This window comes from Oreochromis niloticus, linkage group LG1 (assembly GCF_001858045.2).
Source record: "Oreochromis niloticus isolate F11D_XX linkage group LG1, O_niloticus_UMD_NMBU, whole genome shotgun sequence".
NCBI classification, from domain to species: Eukaryota; Metazoa; Chordata; class Actinopteri; order Cichliformes; family Cichlidae; genus Oreochromis; species Oreochromis niloticus.
This window is the reverse complement of record NC_031965.2, coordinates 7639799-7658404: the sequence shown is the minus strand read 5'-3', so window position 1 is coordinate 7658404 and position 18606 is coordinate 7639799. Positions and strand designations below refer to the sequence as shown.

The following is an 18606-nucleotide window of genomic DNA, read 5'->3' as shown; positions in this document are numbered from 1 at the left end:
GCAGACAAACATCCGAAAATAATCTTTTATGTACATCGTGTCAGCTTCTGTCAAGCACATGTATTCATCCTTCCTTCAGGTCAATTAGACTGTTAGCATTAAACTGTATTAAACACCAGAGATCAATAACGCTTCAGTCACATGAGTACAGCAATAATTGTATGCAATCAGAGATTCAACGTTTACATCCATCTCAATGTGAAGCATACTCAGTAAGCTCAGTCTGAAATTTGCAGACCTGCATGCGGTTCATGGCCTCGCGGAGTTGATCTAGCTGATGTGCAGAGCTAAGAGCCTCCAGGCGGATGTCAGTTAGTTTCATCTCCTTCTCTCTGAGCTCACTGCGCAGCTGCATCACCGTCTCGGCCTCGCTGTCCAAACACTCTGACAATCTGTATATGCACACAAGGCAATGCAGTTTGGAGCATTAACATAGTGCAATTTGAGCAGTTTGGTTGTTTTGTGTCACATGCAGATGTTGAGCTTGTACACACAGTGTGTTGGAGTGCGTGTTCCTGAGCATGTGGCCTGTGGCCGAGGTGCCATTGTGAGGCAGCTTGGGGGAGGATGGCAATGAAGAGTCCGTCATCTCCTCGATGTCAGAGTGAGAGGAGGCCGACTTTGGAGATTTCTTCTTGCTGAATGCTTGTTTGAAGGAACTTCGCAACTGCAGGAAACAAAAAGAAAAAAGAAAGCGAGGCGGTGAACAGGTGAGGTTATTAAAAAAGCTGCTGAGAGGGGAAGTAGTGGGAAAACAGCAAGTGAGTCGCAGGGAGAAGAAACAGGGGAAAACTGTCTTATGACTGGCTCAGAGCTACAGCTCCACATTACACTCGAAAGTGTAATATGTTATGTTTACACTCTTATGTAAACATATTTGTTTCTTCTTCTTCTTCTAATGTTAGTAATTTCTTTAAGGTGTTTTGGCAATCTCCTACAAGAACCACAAGCATTATGGTTCTTCTGACATTTTCAGGTGAATTTTTCCTTGAAGAGCCAGCTCGAGCGTCATGAGAACAGCTTTAAGGGAGAAGTAGTGTTAGAAAAGAGCAGAAAGGCACTACGGTGACAGCAAAGTGCAGGAAAGGAAGAAGAGGGTCGATGTTAGTAACCTATAAAAAGTGCAGGGGTTAGGCTTCTTTCCTTTCATTTCACATAGCGTACCATTCTTACCTCATACACCTGCCACATGAAGCGAAGCACAGGAAGACAGAGAGACAAAACAGCACATGTTCATATGGGTTTGGGGGTGATAATGTGTTACGGTGGGACAAACAGATTAAACTAGAGATGCCTACAGGACTAGAGATTTTATTTGACTTCAGGCAGCTGCGAGCTAATTCTACATCACAGCCACCATGAAGCGAGAGGTCTTTCATGATCCAACACACACGCTGCCCCCATGCACTCAACACATCACTCACTGTATGAGCAGCACCTGCATGGAGGAGGCTCCTGTGGGGTCTCATCTATCCAAGCAGTGGTATTTTATTATCACTGTGACCTAAGGCAGGAAACTCTAGAGGATCTGATGTCTAAAAGTGCTGCATTGCTCTTCCTGACATTTGACAACATCTGGATTAACAAGCACAGGTGGCCAAACACATTGTTTCAGTCAACCAGGAGGAAGAGAGGGAGGAAGAAAAGTTTCGTACTTCATCATCTCTGACTTGTCCTCCGGTGCACAAAAAAGTCTTTCAACAACAACAAAAATTTTTTAAGTGTGATATTTGTTGTATGATCACTAATAAAAAAAAACACTAATGACTCAACAGTGGGACAACACTCTATCCAGAAAGCAATTACTACATAATTTGCAGGTCAAAAGACAACTACTACATTTAGCTAAATATCAAGGTAAATCACTGATGTTTTCTGATCTCTAAAATAACCAGTCAAATCCATCATTACTTGCTTTTCAACAACACTGAGCCTATGAAAATACTGTTTGTAATCACCTTCTCCCCAGTCAAAGAACGCTAAAGAGGAGAAACCCAAAGATGTGTCACCCACACAAATATGAAAATGCAGATACACAAGACAAAAAAAATAATAAAAAATGGCTGCTTGTTGGTTAAGTCACACAGTGCAATCACCTCCTTGTACATAATTTATTTAAACTGCTGGCTTCTTACCCAGTTCTTTTTGTTCTTCTTTTTGTTTTTGGCGTCAGCATCCATGTTGGAGCCCACACTCGAGTGGCTGGTCGCGCTGGCAACACTGCTGACGCTGTCGGAGGAGTGCTGTCTCTTGATGCGCAGATCTGGCTGCTGGTTTTGTTGTTGCTGCTGCTGCTGTGGACTGCCATTACTGCCAGCTGGGGAGACAGAGGATGGGGAAAAGATGTATGTCATTACAATGTGTCCCATAATGACCTTTTTCCCAGACATGTCTATACAGAGCCTCTATACTAGAGTGCCTTTGCATGATTCCCAGTTCATAATCCTGATATTATTGGCACAAATTCAAATTGCTGTACTGAGGCGTTACTGTTATTTTCTGTACCTGTGCGATCCCCTTTAGGTGTAAGTTCAGGTGTGTTAATGACTCCATTGATGGCAGCCTGAGCAACAGCATTCTGCTTTTTCAGAAGCTCGATGGTCTTCCTCAACTCATTCAGCTCGGAGTCCTGTACAGAAAAAATATGATGATCAACCTAACAATCATCTACAGAGACCTTGTGCACATCAGAAACCAAACATTTTTTTTGTTTTTTCTTTTCTCTTTTTACCTTCTGCTCGGCCGTCAAGGTGAGACTCTTCAGCCTTATGGTCATGTTGCCCAGAGACTGTTCAAACGCTGCCACCAGGTGAGCCTTCACCAGAAACAATCAAATTACATCTTAACAACTCCTTACATAACATGGCAAATATACAAATACACAAATTTTAGCTAACTTCAGAGAGCAAAGTGAATGGTTCGTGTATAAAGAATTGTATCCCAAGTCTGTTTTATAATATTCTGTAAGTGTATGAAACAATCTTGATTTTAAAAAAAACAGAGACAATAAGAAAATGAACAGCCTGCTTCTTCTGAACTTTTTCTGAAATAAAGGAAAAAAAGTGAGACACCTTGAGTGAGACCTTGAGGCTAAAGCCCAAACATGTTAGTCAATCCATCTTCACACCAAAATGAAAACATAACCAAACCCAAATAATATACTAGACAATAATGTCCTTGGAAAAAATATTATCTTCTGGAGAGGGCACGTTACGAGTACAACTGTGACAAAACTGTTCCAAAAACAATCCTTGGATCCTTGGCTCATTCAAGGCCACAGACAGTCAACGATTGGTCAGACCTAGTTTAACTCTAGGTGGTTTTTTTTGTTTGTTTTTTTTTTTGTTTTGTTTTTTTACACGACCTTCTGAGAGAGAGGTAAGTTGGGTATGTGTTCACAGTTCAAAAGAAATACACAGACACAGACATAACATGTCAAAGAAAAATAATGTGAGTGCCAAGGATTAAAACTAGAGACGAATTTACAACAAAAGACTTGAACTTTTCCTTTTGAGTGACACGGATCATTATGATGATTTAAACAGTTAGACATGGGTGAACTTGCTCATCCTTCACTATTATGTTCTGGGCTGTGAATATAAATATTCCGCGGACGCCTGTAGAAATGTGTGTGAGAGTTGAGCACAGTGCTGACTGACATGTGATTCAAGTCGTGACTTTTTAAAGCAGAAAAATGTTGTCAGCCTCCAGGTCTTCAAGGTGTGTTCAGATAATTCATCACGCATATAATTACATTTGAACAAAGCCCACCTCCCCAATACCAGCTCCTGTCTGCTCTGTCTGTGCTTATCTTTCAACACTCGTGTGCACTTTGTGTATCCAGGCGTCATCAACAACAAATCTTTATTCCACATCTGGGACAAACCCTCGGCATTGTGCTGGGACTTGACACTGCTGTAATGTAACACCTCTGCCTTGCTTCCATATCTCTAATCCACAGTGAAACTACTAGCAAGCGCCCACTCAGGCTGCAGATTACCAGCTGAGCGTGGCAGGACTTGTGCAATACAGGAGCGGGGTTGGCAGAAATGATCGTGTCTAGAGATGCTTAAAGAGATGTTCTGATCGTTCTGCCAGTTGTAAAATGATACCTGTAGGAGCTATCCCCTCAGTCTGAATAAGTGTTTCTGCCTGTGTTTGGGAAATGTTCAGGAATTTGAGAAAATGCTGGCATTTTAAAGAGCTCAATACATTTGTTAATACTTCACTAATCAGCAGTTAGAAAATTCAGCATTTAGAAATGAGCATATATGAAATTATTTGATATAAAATGGCTTAATTAGCTTAATCTTTGGAAAATAAAAACTAAATACTATATATAATAAAAGGGTTTTTTTTATTCCCTTTGATAGTTTTGACAGATGTTCTTCAACAGTTTGGGTTTGCATGTTCTGAAGTGCTTGAGGCCTTACATTTGCACTTAGTTGTGTTGTCAAGGCTGAAACTTTTTCCTGGGAGGCATCCAACTCCCGCCGAAGCTTGCGAATCTGAGGATTTAAAAGAAAAAAAAAATGGCATGACATCAAAAGGTGCCAAAACAAAAGCATACACACATAGATTTAAATACATGCATGCCTTCATGGAGCATGTATGTAACGCTAAGCACAAATGCATCCAGCATCAAAAGAGTCAGGCTCCCAGATTGAAGCTCTGAAGCTGTGATTGAAGTTCAGGTTCAGCGATGAAATGGCAAAAAGCATAAAAGAGCATACGCAGGTGTTCACAGGAACAACAGCTTGTTACAGGGTCAGTCACAATACAGCTACACGTGTATCTGGATCCAACTGTAAAAACATCCCCGTGTTCCAACAAGTCCAGTGGCTCCGTGTGGAAAATTAAAGAGGCGAGAAGTGCTGTGGGCGGGCTGAAGCTTACCTCCGACTGAGACTTTTCCTCATTCTGTAAAACAAACACCAGAAGATAAGAAAACCATTAGAGGGCACACTGACTGAATTGAGACAGACTTTAATTAAAAAGCAGAGCAAAGTGGAGGTTGGAGCACACTCTCGTCTGATTTGTTAGCTCCATGGAGATGAGCTTTATAAACTGTGGAATATATTGTCTGGCGTAATATGTCTGGAAAGTAGAGAAATCCTCCTAAAGGCATTTCACTGAGAGATTCATTGTCTTGACAGGCTGCACATGGAACAATAGTAAGAAAAGACAGGTAGTCAAATATGTACAGAGTGAGAGCATGCAAAACAAACGCTCGCACGAACACAACACACCCTGCTGCTGTTCACCAAAACAGCGAAACACGCAACACCCACATTTATGTGTAAACACACTGCAACGGAAAGATCTTTCTTAGCAAGAGGTGAGTGTATTGTTGGATCAAAACTGGCCTCCCTGAGGCTAAAATTTAATACGACTATGAAGCCATCTTACGCCATTTCCAACCAATGACAGCGACGTAGCAAATGCCTCGGTTTTCCATGAATCTTGCATCTTCTGATGAAGATTAGATATAAGATTTAATATGAAGCTTTTAAATACAAAATTAAATTTAGAGACCTTTGCAGTGTGATCGACAGTCTTTCAGCATAGCTCCTGAACTTGAGCAGAACAGCTGATAAGCCGCGATTTTTCCATCTGTCCACTTTCCAGCTCCTGATCAGAGCAGCAGCACGCAACAGCTTTTATCATCTAATCTGTGCACAGAGGTGCGTGAGCACATCTGTGTTGTGGCACGTGGGTTACTAAGTGGCATCTGTCCACATACGCAAACGGAGCTGTCAATTGCACGCAAACACTAACACACACACACGCACACACACAACAGGCTTATCCTAGATACGCAAACAGTAGTCTGTCTTGGAAACGCAGACAAAACACATCATGTATTTTCCTCTGTGGTGACACATAAGCTCTGCAAATGTGAATATAATTTAGTTAAGCAAAATGTTTGCGTGCTTTTATTAAGGACAAGCTATAAATAGGATAAAAGAAATTTCATAGCAGTGTAATTTCTAACCTGGAGACCTTTAAACTAAACTGCACATGAATCTGAATCTCTGAAATCAATCAAGCACCATTACCTTGCAATCTACACTCAGAAAAAAAAAAGAAAAAGAGTTCCACATAATCAGATATTTAACGGCTGTATTCGACACTCAGACCGCAAGAAATACAACAAAGACTTTCTGCACCCTACGGCCCTGCTCTGTCTCATCCCTACCGTTAGTTGCCACGATGCGACAGCGCCTGTCAAGGATAAAGTTGCCATCATTTTGCTTCCACTCTCTTCCCCTCTGTGATTTCGAACCTGCGACTCTTTATCTCAAAAAGAACCAGCCAGTGTCTGAGAGTTTCTCTGCTACACCTGCCCAGGTGAAGAAACTCACACAGGGAGGAGGAGCCACACTGTGAAGCACAAACCTCTGACTGGCTACAGTGCATACTCGTGGGCTGTCCCGTGTGACTTCAAACAGCCGATTTCTCACAGGATCTTTGAGCTACATATCTGCATGGATTAGGGGGTAAATTCACCAATTCATGTAGTCAGTATATCATAACTGCACTGACAAAAGAACAAACTGGTTTCTCCAGTTTCCATGTGAATTGTGGTGCTGCTGCAATACCACAATACCTGCTGCTTTGCAAAGACTGCCTTAAATGAGATTTTGCCTTTTAGATACCATCACAACAGTGCATGCTTTCTCAGTAGCAGTTATATTGAAATGTTTTTCTTATTCTTTATTTACCCAAAAATAATGTATCCAGAAAAAATGCACCGCTTGTCTTTTGCATCACTTTAAAAATGTAGTTTTTATTGAGAACCTCAGTCATATTTAGCCCTGATTAACTCTGTTTAACTTGGCAGTTTCTGAACTCACCGTGGAGTAAATGGAAGAAGTGCTGGAGACCAGAGACAGAGATGATCCGTGAACTGAAAAGACAAAATGTGAAAGCAGTGATTAGAAATTACATCTGTAGACACAAGCACTACCTTCATTATCAGCAGACCTCCCACACTCCCCTCACTAACCACCCACTCTTTTCCAACACTGCCCACCCAGCACGGTTCCTCCCAGTCTTCCCAGCTCCTGCCCACCTCCTCATAAATGACATAATGACTGCTGAGATAAAGAACTCCTACATGCAGCAGTCAGACTGTGGCGCAACTAATGACTCAACTGGTAATAACACATCAGAGGCAGGGAAACAACGCCAGCACTGTTTCCTGGCTGTGAGCAGATCAGAAAGGATCAGCAGTGTGATGTCATCAACCGCACCGAGAAGTTGTGCCGATCCCAGCTGATTTATTAGTTCATAAATAGCCTTGTAAGTATGAGATGTGAGCTCACAGAGGACTCACTTTTATCTTGATTTGGTCTAGACAGAATCATGTGCTGGAAGCCACATGAAAAGGAGAACTGCACTTTAGTTTTAGATCATCATTATTAGTTTGCATCTTTTTCTAACTACTAATATCCATTATTATTCACAGAAGTTGTTTTATACAGGACGGCGGTAGCACTGAAGGTTTTATGAGTGCAAATTCCAAGTAAGTCTCTTTTAGCCTGCAGATGCAGGAAGAGCATCAGAACATACAATGATAAAATGGGGAGGCTTTTGGGTGGAGGGGATGGAGTGAAACTGTATAATGGTGTCGCTCTTTAAAAAAGGACAGGTCCGACAAAGTGTTTTGAGTATAATGTGACTTTTGTCCTGTCACTCAAAGAACAGTCGGGTAACTCTACACTTGGGTAATATGCACATGTACACACACACACTCATATCCTCACAGGCCTGCACACTGCGAACCAACACACAAACACAAAGCAAGAGTGTGTGAGATGGAGAAAGTTATGTCTGAGTAATCTTGAATGTCACCACATATCCCTCACACCTCACTGTGAACCCTGTCATTATCTCCACTAGTAAAAGAGAGGACAGACTTGTGGAGCTGGAAAGAACTGAGGCAGATATGCTATCGGGAATGGCGGTGTCTTAATAATAAGTTTGCAGCGATGTAACTGTGCATGTACATTCCACCAAACTCTTAAAAAAAACAAAAAAAACAATCAGGTGTGCGTGACTTTAAAAATTAAGGCAGCCTTGAAACTGTGTACACAAGAGAGGACATGACTAACCGACAGTGACCTTAGTCTCTTAGCAAAAGAAAGCCTCAAACACGTGTTTGCTTAGAAATGTAACCGAATTCTGGAGGAAGAAAACGGATGGCAAAAGGTGAAATCATGAACATGGCTGGTATGGCTGACAAAGGATCTTTATCAGAGTTTGATATTTAAAAAAAAAAATAAGAAAAAAAAGTTTTCAATTTGGAATTTAGATTTACATTTGCTGAAGAACACATACAGACAGCTGTTTCACATAACGTGTTACCAGATTTGATGTCTTTGCTCATGGCTTTGTCCTCTATATTTACATACCGCCTTCACTGTGGAGGACACACATGCCTTTGTATTTCTTTACAGTGTTGGGTGCGAAACCCGCCTGTGATGTTCATCTGTGCCTTCAAGTTTTATGTCAGCATCCTATAACCTAAAACTAACCAGGATGACTGTGACAAATTTGAGAGGAGTATAAATTTCTGCACTTTTTTTTAAACATGTAAAATATTTCACTTTACTTCCCAGCATGTCTTTCAGCTGCATTATAATAGGTTATGTGTTTATTATGGATTACTGAAATCCAAGTTCACAGCAAACTACTGTTTTAACATCACTGAATGCTGGGTTTTTCCCCATTGAGAGAACAAAATACTGCACTTCCTTCACTCTCCCTTCTTCTTTTTTCCCCCCTCTAAATCAAAGTGCTGTTTCTATGGCTCAGAGGATTGGGATGGCTCCAGCAGAGAAACCTCTCCTGAGTGGGGAGTCTGCCCGCTGGTGGGAAAAGCACTGGTGGGTACTTTTCCCAATAAACAAGCTTATGAAAAAAACAAAGCCAAACTAAAGCTGATTATGGATTTCTAAGGGGGATAAAGGGCTTTTCTTTGAGGAGGGGTTGTAATCTGCCCTAATGTTCTCTAAACAAATGGAATAATAATTCTTTTGGCATGAGGACGTGAAATAAGGAAGCTGAGGCTTCGCAGTTACAGAGGGACGGGGGGGGGCATGCAGTTCTTAGAAAAGGATTACACCTAATTACAGATTTCACCAAACATCTGAGGAAAACGTGGCCAGGACTCACACGGAGCCACCGAATATTCACCAAACCACCACATCCAGCTTTCTCCCGTCTCCTCCTACCTTCTTCGAAGCCATCCCTGAAGGATCCCGATCTGCTCATGGTGCGGGTCTTCTCGTCAAGCGACATGCAGGAGTTTCTCAGGCGGTTGTCACAGCAAGGGTCGATAGGGGCATCCTGATTGGTCAGGCTGTTGTTGCGCAGACCACCAAGGTTAATCTGAGCTGATGAGGTCGGGCTTGATGCTGTGAAAATGATATACGGCGATGTAAAAGTTGGCAAGCATTACATTTCTTTGTTACTCATATGTTTAATAAAATCTTATAAAATTGTGACAAAGGACTCTAAGGAAACATTGTCAGATGTGGAGACATACCGAGTTGTCCAAAGTTGAAGCGTGTTCCAGAGGGGGAGGTGAGGCTGGAGCCAGGAGAGAACGGAGAATTGCTGGCTGAGTCCTGAAGGCCGCTGGTGGAGTGGGAGCGCAGCCAATCACGGGCCTCCTCGTGGCCTCGCAGCTGTGGTGAGGGACCATACCTACAGGATGTCAAAGACAAAAAAGGTCAAACCAGAAGTGAGGACAGAGCAGAATAGGTCTGTGTTTTTACGGACGAGTTGATCTCGATTTGGATTCTTTTCCCAGATACTTCACAATCAGTGAGATGATTCCTTTTTTTTTTTTTGCTGAAGCAAACTGATTAATGGCTTGAATTTAGCAACAGATGAATCAGATGCTGAAACAATTTAAAACAACAATGTGCCAACATTGACCGACTTCCAGCTGTGAGAAACATAAACTAGCAGGAAAAAAAAAAGCAGAACAGAAGCCAAAGAAAATTTGAGGCCCACAATCAAGTGTGCTGCATCGAAGCACAGTGACAGATCTGTACGGGGGACAACGCGACATGCCTCTGCACAGAAGCACAACACAACAACAAATGTGCCAAGTGCTAAATTAAAAAGAAAAGCATTCTTGAAAGCGTGACAACAAGCCTCGAAGAGTGAATGTGGACGCAGAACAACAAAAAGAAAGGCGGAGGACAATTTGGCGAACCAGTGTGCAAAAGCGCAACATGACCAGCGGGGGAGTGAATTCAGTACCTGAGTCCCTTCTTAGGCAGAGTGTTTCTACCACAGTGTGGCCCGCTGTGGGAGAGAAACACTTCAGAAGAGGAAAACAAAGGAAGCAAGGAGGCAAGGAAACATGTGTGGCTGCATCTCTCAACAACTACCAAATGATATTATTTCTAGACTGCAAAAAACATCCATCTTTCCATGTTGAGTCATCTTTTTTTTATTTTTTTGGACACATATGATCTTTTTTTTTTTACCATAGAAAAATCCAAAAACTTTCATTTGAATCCATTTAAATTTCATTTTTCAGCTTTTCTGTGAAAAAGAGTTTAAAGACTCAGAAAGATAAATAAAAATAATGATCTGAGATTGATATTTTTGCAGTGAAAACTCAAACACAACCTAAGCTCATGCTGGCATCTCTGTACTCAACCACAAGGTGGCGATAAGTGAACAGTCATAACAGACTAGAAGCTGTCCGCGAAACAAAAACACTGAAGCTGCCAACATCCACACAGACAACCTCACATATGCACTCTGACACACACAACCATTCACACAGGAGCTAAAAAACAATATCCACACAAACCACCACACAGAGCGACACGTTTCAAACTAAAACCACAAAATACTAACTAACTACCGCACAGAGGGACTCTCTGAGGTTATTGGTGGTGCTCTCTGTGTGACAGCAGGTGGTGGTTTAGTAGGTAAATCCACAGCTGTTTCACCAGAAGCCTAGCATTTGCATACAGGCACATTTTACCTGTCCTGCCTCCGAGGTAGGGTGTTTCGGCTGAATATAGGGCTAGCAGAGGGGGAGGAGAGGGGACTGATGGAAGACAGGAAGGAAAAAAAAAAAAAAAAAAAAAACGCACAACAGACACAGAGAAAGAAAGTTTTTAGAAAATAACGCAAATGAAGAAATGTTTAAGAACAGATCAAGTGCATGACTCTTCACCCGCAAAGCTAATAAGAAAACTCAACGAGGGTGATGTCACCTCCTTAAAGCTTGAACTTCAGATGCTATTAAGTTTCCTCTGTGTCATTCCTGTCACATTACAAAGTCAACCTGTCAGGATGGAATCTGCTACAATGACCACAATTACTGTATAATCAGCTGAGGACGCCACGGGATTATGTTTCTGCTCGAGTGCAGACAGAATGGCAAACAAGAAGTGACACCTCATCTTGATTCTGAGTTCTTTAAAAGGTAGCTGATGTCAAGTCAACAGAATGTTGGACACAATAGATCTTAGAATAAAAGAAGTGCTCACTAGAATTAAGCATTATACAAGCCATTTTTTACTTAACCTACGCTTTCATATGTAAAAGGAGCTTTTTATTTGCGTCATTAGGCCATGACCATTTTACATGAAGCATGCATTTTTTATTACCCTTCAACTGCTGTTTGCAGCTACAGTGGTCATTCATTAATAGCTGGATTCAACTGGATTGTATTATTTTACTACAATTACTGTCTTATTTGTCCTTTTAACTAACTCAACTCTTTTTAGTTTTGCTATCTTAGCTTTTAGAATAATGAGGCACTGATCTGACTGAGAAACTCAGGCACACTGCAAGGTCATGAGATAACTAACCTGCTTTACTGTCTTTTTTAACATAATGTACCAAAAGAACATTAGAACTCAAAACTAGTTAACACCATAAACATTAGTAAAGTGCTTACAGAGGTAACAGTTAAAAGGACTTCTACACAATCTGACTTTTTTTTCTCCTTAGGTTAACTGTCATTAATGTGAAATCTTCTGCAAAAATCAAACTGATGACTGTAAAATATTAAAGAGCTCAATGTTTGATCATTCTTAGGAAATGTGTGTCCTAACCTTTCAGACATGCCGGTCTTGACACTTCCAGTGCGACCAAGAGCGGACAGCGTGTCCTCCCTGTGGGTCCCGTGGCCGCCACCTCCGGCACTGCCTAGGCTCATGTCGATGGACTCGCTGCTCGTGTGCATGCTGCTAACAGAAGGGAAACCCACGCTTCCAGCTCCACCGTGTCCACCCAGGGTGCTCTCCCTGCTCTGCACAGAGGAGCTGCTCAGGGTGGTTCCCCACGTCAGGCTGTTGGAGGGGCCGGTGGAGGAGTACACAGAGCCAGGGCTGGAGGCCTGAGGATGATCAAAAATTACATTGACATTAAAGAAAAATAAAATCTGCCTATCTTTTGAAGTGATTATTTTGTGATGTGCAGCAATAAGATAGAGCACTGACACAGTCCAATTAAACACTTGCTGATTTACACATCTTGCAGTCACAGAGTAAGATTATCATATTGGGAGCCATGTTTCTGGCCTAATGGGTTAACCTTAGTTAACCCTGAGCTGATGAGGGAAAAATATATTGATACTTACCTTCTTCTAGGTCTATATTTTATCCCTACAAACTAGCATCTGGCTCTTTAACTGCCAAAAGATCGACTGTGTTAGCCGTGTTTTTACTGAGTGGCCTGTTTTGGCCGAAGACAATGCTACCCTATTATAAAAGCAAACAGACATTTTTTTAAACATGCACCCTCACAATTATACAAGATGTTCTAGTTTTCTCGCAGGATGTATATTTATTAGAATAACTGACTATTTACATATCTTCATGCCCAGTGTTTAAAAAGACACGACTGCTACTTTGTAAAAAATGACAAATTGTGACACTTCATGATTCATAACTAATCTGATTAAGCCTTATGAATCATGTGTGAACATGATGGAAAGTTCATGATCCAGCAAGCTCACACATTTGTGCTGTGCTGCAATACGTAGCCTACAGTCAGTCCAACAAGTACACATGCTGCCAGCTTCTACTCCTACTGAACACACCTAACAGCAGTTCGAGGAAATTGCCACATTTGTGGCATTAGTAAGGTGAGAACAAAAATCATCTCTGTGTCCCTGCCAAAGCCTTGTAGTAGTTCTACAAAAATATCTCACGTGCTTAACACACATCTGGATCATTGCTGAGCTCAGAGGCACATAACCATTTTGAATCTAAAAGCCGAACCTGACCTTCTTGTTTGGCAGCCAACCAGAAATCGCAAAGCTAACATGTGCAGTCGCTGTAGCATTAACTCTAAAGACCAGGTGGATGTCTGTGCCAAATTTCATGGCAACCCATTTAACTTTGATAGTTCATGTAATCCCTGATCAAGCACGGAGGAATAGGCACGTCTTCTGATTTTGGAACTGCCTTCAAAACCAGATGGTACTTCTCAAAAGGCCTAACAAACTCTTTAAATTCATCCTTTGTACTCCATGAATTCATTAATTAATACCTTGTCATACTGCAAACATGTTTCTTATTTTTGTATAGTTGCCTTTAAACCACAAAACAAACCAAGTACATACTTTGGCTCTTTTTATGGTAACTAACAAGTGGTGAACAGTTGGAGAACTGTACAGCTACATGTAAAAGTACAGCTAATGAATAAGTGGCTGTTCCCTTGACAGATCTAAAATTGACATCTACTAAAATCAACTAATATCCAGTCTAGTTCAGCGATTTTAAAAGTTAACCTTTGGACTGATAGCACCTATAGTGTATAAATGAAGTTATTTCTGTAGAGAATAAAGAATACAACCTTAAGAATCTTCTTGATAGATGTAATATTTTTTATTTCACTGATATTCTAATCCAGTGTCTCCATTATTTACGTCCTGCTCACCTGCTCGCTGCCCAGTGTGCCTGTCCCCGATCCAAGTGCCCGGCCTCCAAACAGGTGACTGCTGGTTTCGTTGTCCAAGCAACTTAGTCCTCCATCGGGAGACTCCAGCACTGTAGCCACGTGGTTCATGGTAGCATGGGGGTTGGAGATAACAGTAGAGTTCTTCATGCTTTCAGCTGTGGTCACTGGTGCCTGTTTACTGGGCTTTCCACCAAATAATCTGTGGTAAATGCAGAAGAGGCAGAACAGCTAAAGTGCTTGTAGTAGAGCAGGAATTGTGCAATCTTGTATTTGTAATCAACAAATTCACAATTATCATTGCATAAATAATTCAATCTCGATTTCTGTATACAGCACCAAACCATAATCACCCAAAGGTGCTTTATATTGTGAGATAAAGACCCTACAATAATACAGAAAAAACTAACAATTATAAAAGCCCCTATGAGCAAGTACTTGGTGAGAGTGGGAAGGAAAAACTTCCTTTTAGCAGGAAGAAACTTCTAGCAGAACCAATTAAAAAAAACGTAGCATATTAATATTAATAGAAAATAGAAAAAGGAGTAAAATGTTTAGAGAGTACCGTCATTCTATTTCATGTTATTACTCTGAAATTTACTCTGGAAGCATCAGGCATTCACTGAATTAAAAAAAAAAAAACCTTAATAAACATATGAATAAATCAATACACTGAACTAAAGCTGCCAAAGCTAGAAAAGAAGTCAGTTTGATCTTACAGGTAAGGACAAAAAGCTGTGTTGTACTTCAGAGCACCATATTTATAATAGAAGATAAAAGGTCTAAAATGTGACAGAACAACCTTTTTTGTTGTTGTTGTTGTTTTTTTCTTTCATCAATACCTTAGTTTTATAATCACTGAAAGCTGAAATATAAAACTAAAATTAGATTACCTGGACAGCCTAGTTTGGAGCTGTGGCAGGATTAAAGTGTTAAATGGAGCAGCAAAGTGATTTAAAAGTGCTTTTTTTTGCCAAAATTTCAACTGTATTCATTTCAACTCTGTAACAAAGAGGACAGTAGCAAAACCGTAGCCAGTATAGAGTCAGTCTTCGAATCCGAGACAAGGCCAGCACACACACAACTCTCTCCTCTTTCTACGCTAATCTCTGGTTAGATTTAAATGGCAGGCAGCGGTGACTGGAGCCGTGGTAGGCGATAATAGCAGCACAGTCTCTTTGAAGAGTTATCACTCCCTCACATTAATGAGGGCAGAGAGCTGAGGTAAGACTCAGCTTCCATTACCCGGTGCCACACCCTACACCCCACACCACCAAGGCTGAGGCTTGGCAGCTGATCAGCCGAGCTCAAGGTCTGATTCACAATGGCCTGATTTAACCTCTCAAAGACTGTAACAAGTCTACACATGTGTTCCTTACTCACCACTACTTATCATTTACTGTGAGTTCATGATTACTGCCTTTAAAATGGTCTTCAGTGTAAGTGTGTGTGTGTGTGTACTGCATGCGGGTAAAGTCAAGCCCATACAAGAGGGCCCCCACAGAGGGTGGCTCATCACTTAGCTGTCAGTGTGTCTGCAGGATTACTCAGCATACAAACGATGGGTTCTAAGTGTGTGCGTTTGTGTGTGTGTTCACCTGCGTAAAGTAGGTGAAGAAACCTGCTGTCTTCCTGTCAGAGGAACAGTTGCTGCTCCTCCGCTCTGCATCGCGACCCCACTCCTGAGGTTGTCAATCTCAGAGACACCTTTTTCCCGATCTGTCTGATTGGCCAGCAGGCTTGCTGAGCCGTTGGCCTTGGCTATGCTGATTGAGTTTTTCCCGTGAGAGGTGACAGAAAGCACAGCGGCTTCAATGCTGCTGGTGGAGGAGCGGTTTCCATTGCGGGCGGCTGCTCCGGAGCGGCTGGGTCTCGGCAGGCTACGGTACTGCAGTGTGGAGCGGGCGCTCATCGGGAGGAAACCGTCATCATGGTGTCCTAACACTGTGCCTCCATCCTGCCCGCCAGCCTTCAACCCTCCGGACAATGAGCGTGCCCCAGATTTAGGCATCTTCCCCAGTGTAGCCGAGCCGCTGGTGATGGTGGCACCACTGGCGGTAACCATTGTTACCATCCCATGGCCTTGCTTCTTGAAGCCAAAGGTGCTGGTTGGGGTGCGTGAGGTCAGTGCATGCGTCTGTGTGTGGGGCTCTGAGACGGTGTTTGTGAGTGTGTGTGTTGTCGGTGTGCGGCTAGTGGGGATCGTCTGTTTTTTGGCCTCATCACCACTGCTGCGCCCAGCATCCGAGGGTGAGCGATGAAGGCCGTTGGAACGAGGAGAGAGACGTCCTTTTTCTGACACCTTAACATCATCTGTCTTACCTGCAGGACACAGAATGAGACATCAGAAACACGGGATTTCAAACTCTGACTTGACATCTCATTTTTTTCCAATACAGTGACACTTGTATCTATAAGATGTGACAATTTGTCCTTATGTCTAAAAGTTTATTTGTCACACATGACTTTAATTATCTTTTTTTTTTTTTTTTTTTATTATCAGTGCTGGATGATCATGTTACCTGAACTGTGGGTCTTGTGGCTCACTGAACCAGTGGAGCCTGTGCTACTGATGCTTTTAGTCCGGGGTGACGTCACCCCCACCTGAGTGCTCATGCCTCTCCTCCAGGAGCCAGTATGGGAGACGGAGGGAGTCTTTCTTCCTGAGCCACCCTTGTCTGACTCATCAGAAATGTCGGAGGGGTTCCGACGGCTCCACTTGGAACCCGCTTCCATCCTGACCCCGCTGTCTGAACGTCCGTCTGGCCTCTTGACCTCGTCTCCAGACCAAGTCTGGTGTGCCGGTGTTGAGGCTGAGTGCTTCTCTGCATCCGTTACAGGCTGGGAAGACATACAAAGATAGTCAGATTTACTGCAGTTGTAGAGAATGTGGCTCTAAAAAGCACTCTGTTATGACCAAAGCCATCATGCTGGTTAAAGCTACCAGCATTTACGCCGTCATCACCACCTGTGCAGCTGTCCGAGAACATCGGGGCTTGAGTAGACTCGAGCATCTCGAGCACTAACAGCTAAAATGCAGCTTATACACTTTTCTACCTTTGCTTTGTCAAGCAGTTCATGTTTTTGAGGAAGGTACTTCTTTTTGAAATTTTCTGAAGCAAGATGCAAGTCTTTTAAAACTCTGATAGGTGATCATCGAAATCATGCTGACTGTTTAGGCTTTACCATTTTCAATTTGCTGTTACAGCTCAGCCTTAATTTGTAAATTAGTAAAGGAAAGATGACAGCAGCTTTTAAGTAGATTCTGCAGCTTTCCAGACAACAGTACAAAAACGCAGCTCTGCTCACAGACCTTAAAAAACATCCAGCCAATATAGGATTCCTCAAGAACAGATGACACACACTTAATTAATCTGGCTGCTGCACTAAGAGAAAGACCTCTTTGTGCACACCTTTGTTTTTCCTTCACCTCTGCCTCTGAAGCAATAACAGACATGCGTCAGCCACAACACGCTGTGTGTGTGACATAAACATGTGAGTCAGTTGTTAATATTCTCATTTCATCTCTCAACTTCCTGAACCTTTAGTGGCTCAAAATCACTATTTAATGGTTTAAAGCTAGTGTCAACACCAGCTTTAGCTTTGAGAGTTCAGAGATGTGCCGAGGAATGCTGGGACAGACACAGTTAGAAAAATAATTGAAGTAGAGCGGACAGATGCTCATTCAAATCAATCAAAATAAAAAATCAAAAATCCAGGCCATATGAGGCCCTTCACAAATTTTCATCTGGCTCACATTTTAAAAGATAGAATATGTTAATTTTGGCTCAGAGAGTTACATACACTCCCTGCTAATGCCAAACTAAACGGACAGGCACATCTCCACTGCACCTGAAGATTAAAGAACACAAGAAAAAAGCAAAGTTCATTCTGAAGGCAGATCATTTCAACTCAGGTGGGAGACTGAGTATGTTTTCATAGAGTGTACAGAGAGGCCTGTACGTCCATTGGCCATCAGACAGTTTCTAAATTAAAAAAAAATTAAAGTCTTGGTGTCATTTTGAATCCACAAAGCAGCAAAGATATGGAGCCACAGATGGAAACAAAGGCTTCAGAAAGTTGTTAAACTCAAAGGAGGCATGCAACTACAGCAGAATGTTTCCAACCTCAGATACAGATGGTTTCATATTTATGACTAGCGTCAAGACAGAAGGTTAGGCTATAGATTACAGGTTTGTTAAGACTTGTAGACATGTGTGCAGCAAAAACAATAAAGACTCATTATTTCTATTTTCATATAAAGACTATGGTTTTATCAAATGCAAAAAGCTCTAAACACTCTTAAAAAGACTGCAGTATTCTTGAGTGTGTAGTCTCACCTGTGTACTGAGGCTCTTGCGCTGTGCTGCGGGGGTGTGGGCGTATGAGGAGATGGAGGAGCTGGTGTTGATGTCATCTGTGTCGATGTTGTCGCTGATGCCACTGCTCACAGAGCTGCTGTCGTCCCAACTAGACACACACACACACCAGTACAGGAGGAAACGCTCATTTTAAATAGTGCCTCTTCCAGAGTGAAGACAAAAAGGAAGACAGCAGAACTTGGAGACACCAGACTGAGCTGTGATGCTTCTTATCCTATGAATACAACACTGCTCACCATCAATGTGACACCTAAAAGTAATTATTCTGTTCCCTTTC

At 42.0% G+C, this 18606-nt stretch overlaps 1 protein-coding gene across 1 annotated transcript in view; it reads right to left on the bottom strand.

Annotated features, from left to right (window-relative positions):
* Nucleotides 1-18606, bottom strand: part of nav2a (neuron navigator 2a) — an 85402-nt gene that overhangs the window by 7438 nt on the left and 59358 nt on the right. The window contains 17 exon segments of the mRNA XM_019346135.2: nt 239-392; nt 495-667; nt 2136-2317; nt 2506-2629; nt 2732-2815; nt 4434-4508; nt 4897-4920; nt 6858-6910; nt 9240-9422; nt 9554-9714; nt 10279-10323; nt 11018-11083; nt 12099-12382; nt 13930-14149; nt 15546-16269; nt 16470-16788; nt 18288-18417. Coding sequence (XP_019201680.1) covers nt 239-392; nt 495-667; nt 2136-2317; nt 2506-2629; nt 2732-2815; nt 4434-4508; nt 4897-4920; nt 6858-6910; nt 9240-9422; nt 9554-9714; nt 10279-10323; nt 11018-11083; nt 12099-12382; nt 13930-14149; nt 15546-16269; nt 16470-16788; nt 18288-18417 — 3001 coding nt within the window.